Source organism: Procambarus clarkii, chromosome 84, assembly GCF_040958095.1.
Source record: "Procambarus clarkii isolate CNS0578487 chromosome 84, FALCON_Pclarkii_2.0, whole genome shotgun sequence".
Taxonomy (NCBI): domain Eukaryota; kingdom Metazoa; phylum Arthropoda; class Malacostraca; order Decapoda; family Cambaridae; genus Procambarus; species Procambarus clarkii.
In genome coordinates, this window is record NC_091233.1 from 16,251,912 (window position 1) to 16,256,600 (window position 4,689).

Sequence of the window (4,689 nt, forward strand, 5' to 3'; positions counted from 1 at the left end):
TCAACAATTCACAATGACTGAACTATTGGAGCGTTCTCTAGTTGAACTATTGGAGCGTTCTCTAGTTGAACTATTGGAGTGTTCTTTAGCTGAACTATTGGAGCGTTCTCTAGTTGAACTATTGGAGCGTTCTCTAGTTGAACTATTGGAGCGTTCTCTAGTTGAACTATTGGAGCGTTCTTTAGCTGAACTATTGGAGCGTTCTCTAGTTGAACTATTGGAGCGTTCTCTAGTTGAACTATTGGAGCGTTCTCTAGTTGAACTATTGGAGCGTTCTCTAGTTGAACTATTGGAACGTTCTCTAGTTGAACTATTGGAGCGTTCTCTAGTTGAACTATTGGAGCGTTCTCTAGTTGAACTATTGGAACGTTCTCTAGTTGAACTATTGGAGCGTTCTCTAGTTGAACTATTGGAGCGTTCTCTAATTGAACTATTGGAGCGTTCTCTAGTTGAACTATTGGAGCGTTCTCTAGTTGAACTATTGGAGCGTTCTCTAGTTGAACTATTGGAGCGTTCTCTAGTTGAACTATTGGAGCGTTCTCTAGTTGAACTATTGGAGCGTTCTCTAGTTGAACTATTGGAGCGTTCTCTAGTTGAACTATTGGAGCGTTCTCTAGTTGAACTATTGGAGCGTTCTCTAGTTGAACTATTGGAGCGTTCTCTAGTTGAACTATTGGAACGTTCTCTAGTTGAACTATTGGAGCGTTCTCTAGTTGAACTATTGGAGCGTTCTTTAGCTGAACTATTGGAGCGTTCTCTAGTTGAACTATTGGAGCGTTCTCTAGTTGAACTATTGGAGCGTTCTCTAGTTGAACTATTGGAGCGTTCTCTAGTTGAACTATTGGAACGTTCTCTAGTTGAACTATTGGAGCGTTCTCTAGTTGAACTATTGGAGCGTTCTCTAGTTGAACTATTGGAGCGTTCTCTAGTTGAACTATTGGAGCGTTCTCTAGTTGAACTATTGGAGCGTTCTCTAGTTGAACTATTGGAGAGTTCTCTAGTTGAACTATTGGAGCGTTCTCTAATTGAACTATTGGAGCGTTCTCTAGTTGAACTATTGGAGCGTTCTCTAGTTGAACTATTGGAGCGTTCTCTAGTTGAACTATTGGAGCGTTCTCTAGTTGAACTATTGGAGCGTTCTCTAGTTGAACTATTGGAGCGTTCTCTAGTTGAACTATTGGAGCGTTCTCTAGTTGAACTATTGGAGCGTTCTCTAGTTGAACTATTGGAGCGTTCTTTAGCTGAACTACTGGAACGTTCTTTAGCTGAACTATTGGAGCGTTCTTTAGCTGAACTACTGGAACGTTCTTTAGCTGAACTATTGGAGCGTTCTTTAGCTGAACTATTGGAGCGTTCTTTAGCTGAACTATTGGAGCGTTCTTTAGCTGAACTATTGGAGCGTTCTTTAGTTGAACTATTAGAGCGTTCTCTAGTTGAACTATTGGAGCGTTCTCTAGTTGAACTATTGGAGCGTTCTCTAGTTGAACTATTGGAGCGTTCTCTAGTTGAACTATTGGAGCGTTCTCTAGTTGAACTATTGGAGCGTTCTTTAGCTGAACTACTGGAACGTTCTTTAGCTGAACTATTGGAGCGTTCTTTAGCTGAACTACTGGAACGTTCTTTAGCTGAACTATTGGAGCGTTCTTTAGCTGAACTATTGGAGCGTTCTTTAGCTGAACTATTGGAGCGTTCTTTAGCTGAACTATTGGAGCGTTCTTTAGTTGAACTATTAGAGCGTTCTCTAGTTGAACTATTGGAGCGTTCTCTAGTTGAACTATTGGAGCGTTCTCTAGTTGAACTATTGGAGCGTTCTCTAGTTGAACTATTGGAGCGTTCTCTAGTTGAACTCTTAGAGCTATGTGAACTTTCTTTGACCAAAGAACTGGTCAAAGAAGAACTTTGACCAAAGAACTGTTACCAATCATGGTGCTCACGCATTATGATTGCCAACAATCAACATTCTCCAGCAATTATCTACACAATTTAACTTTGTGTGTCTTTCAAAGTTCATGATTGTTTAAGCGTTAACACACGCTAATATATGTAGGTTATATGTATTCTTCGTGTTAACACCCTGTTGTTAGTTGTAGAGGCGGGTCCTTGTTAGTAGTTGTGGTTAGTGGTGGTGGTTGTTAGTGTAACCTGACAATGGTAATGGTCGTTAGTGTAACCTGCCAATGAGTTAGACAGCTGTTAAGGGGTTAGAGGGGTGAGGGCGTGTGAGAGAGAAATACAGGGTGGTTATCTTGAGGTTATCTTGAGATGATTTCGGGGCTTTTTTTAGTGTCCCCGCGGCCCGGTCCTCGACCAGGCCTCCACCCCCAGGAAGCAACCCGTGACAGCTGACTAACACCCAGGTACCTATTTTACTGCATAGAACACTGCATTCTGGGTGTGCCAGAATGATTAAATTTGTTCACCAAAACTCAATGTTTGTCGTGTTGAACATGTGTGTGTTTGATAAATGTAACAATTATAACATTATTTCATCTCTTTTTTTCAGAACCTTGAGGCAAATAATACACAAGGACGCACCTTTCCTGTGGTATTAAGGAATCGCGATATAATGAAATCAGAGAAAGATTTACAAGGAAATTTCACAAAATCGGTCCTATAGACAAAACGATTTCGTGAACTTGTGACCAAAAGAACTGGATCCGGACACGACGACATGGGGAAGAGGACCTCTAAGGACAGAACGTGACAATCTCGAAGAAGTATGGTAATGGTTCGAGGCTAAGCCAGCAATGAACCAAGATTCACACGACGCACCTGTTCAAAGTTCTCAATAGAGTTGAGCATTATGATTTATAAATCTGTTTTTGTATCATAATTAGATAAAAACAAGTGACATTATGGAGGCTTTGTTTATAATCATCCGATTTCATTGATATAAATAACTAATTCTGGGACACCGCGAATATGTAGCAGATATGATTTTGAAAACAAATCGGGAATCTGCATATTTGACAATAGTTAGAATGGCGGGGCCCAAGAGCTAACAGCTCAATACTGCAGACAAGAACAGTAAAGGCACATATATAAATTCATTGTAGACTACCAGACTTTTCCCAGAACTATGTGAAATGAATTATCAGGAAAGTCTATAGGAATTAAAACTCACATCGAGAAAGTAACTCAAGAAACTCAACTCAACTCAAGAAACTTTGGGGAGACATGACTACCACATACAAAATTCTCAAGGACACTGATAGGACCAATTAGGACCGACTATTTAAGTACAGTTGGTACTCGCACGAGGGTACACTTGAGTAAACTTAGTACCCAAATGAGCCATGCAAGCAACCCTTGCAGTGTCAGAGTAGTTAACAGGTGGAATGCATTAGGCAGTGATGTGGTGGAGGCTGACTCCATACACAGTTTCAAGTGTAGATATGATAGAGCCCAGTAGGCTCAGGAACCTGTACAGCTGTTGATTGACAGAGACGAGGGGGCCAAGGAGCCGAAGCTCAACCCCCAAAAGCACAATTAGGCATGTACAAAACCACCTTGACGCACTACTTAACGCACCAACGTCTTGAATGCATCCCTCTTCTCATAACGGAAACTCGTTTCTTTGACGTCTCAAGACGCAGACCCTCACTATCTGACCTAAACGTCTCCTTCAAGACACATTCTCTCTCACATAGACGCAACCACCTTCCTTTGACGCACTCCTCTTTCCTTAACGCATCCTGTGCTTTAGACGCAGCCGTTAACGCAACACTCCCCCGTTGGTGCAAACACTTGCCTCTGTTGCAAGCAGCTCCCGTTGACGTGAGACTCTCACCCTGTCTTCTGGATCTAAGCTGCCTTCATGCCTTCGTGAAGAGAATACATTATGGTCTTTGTCTGCTCGTGTGTGCGTGTGCGTGCGTGTATGTATGTATGTGTGTGTGTGTGTGTGTGTGTGTGTGTGTGTGTGTGTGTGTGTGTGTGTGTGTGTGTGTACGTGTGTGTGTGTACGTACGCGCGTGTGTGTGTGTGTGTGTGTGTGTGTGTGTGTGTGTGTGTGTGTGTGTGTGTGTGTGTGTGTGTGTGTGTGTGCGTGTGCGTGCGTGTATGTATGTGTGTGTGTGTGTGTTTGTGTGTGTGTGTGTGTGTGTGTGTGTGTGTGTGTGTGTGTGTGTGTGTGTGTGTGTGTGTGTGTGTGTGTGTGTGTGTGTGTGTGCGTGCGTGCGTGTGCGTGTGTGTGTGTGTGTGTCTTCCAAACCATTTTATCTTAATGAAACTGCTCAGTTCCCATGTTTGAAATCATCATATTTACATATAAAATCCCTTACTGAGTAAACATGGACGACTCCTTCAACTTACCCGTTCATCGCTCACGTATTGTCTTAGTAACTTTTGTCCATAACTTACACTAATATGAAACAAAATATTAAGGATATACAGTAGGTTCGAAATTACATCTCTGGGAGTCTTTAGGCACAAGCACTTCCGACTTTATTGTGTATTTTGACATAGATAAATGATTTTTTTGTGATTTCACTGTGCTTTCACTAACGAAAGAGTGATTTCACTGTGCTTTCACTAATGAAAGAGTGATTTCACTGTGCTTTCACTAATGGAAGAGTGATTTCACTGTGCTTTCACTAATGAAAGAGTGATTTCACTGTGCTTTCACTAATGAAAGTGATTTCACTGTGCTTTCACTAATGAAAGAGTGATTTCACTGTGCTTTCACTA

The 4,689-nt window shown here is 41.7% G+C and overlaps 1 protein-coding gene across 1 annotated transcript; it reads right to left on the minus strand.

Moving 5' to 3' along the window:
• LOC138358579 (dentin sialophosphoprotein-like) lies at positions 1 to 2,802 on the minus strand. Its single transcript, XM_069316646.1, has 2 exons — positions 2,773 to 2,802; positions 1 to 1,911 (listed from the first exon to the last, which is right to left on the minus strand). Exons 1-2 carry the CDS (start codon positions 2,800 to 2,802, stop codon positions 1 to 3), a joined length of 1,941 nt encoding a protein of 646 aa, XP_069172747.1.
• Positions 2,803 to 4,689: the final 1,887 nt, after the last annotated feature.

Bases quoted from the DNA above. Each gene is read 5' to 3' on its own strand.
- LOC138358579 (XM_069316646.1), bottom strand. From the start codon at position 2,802: ATGCTCAACTCTATTGAGAACTTTGAACAG. The intron at 1,912-2,772 runs GTGCGTCGTGTG...GATTGGTAACAG, and splicing joins CTATTGAGAACTTTGAACAG to TTCTTTGGTCAAAGTTCTTC.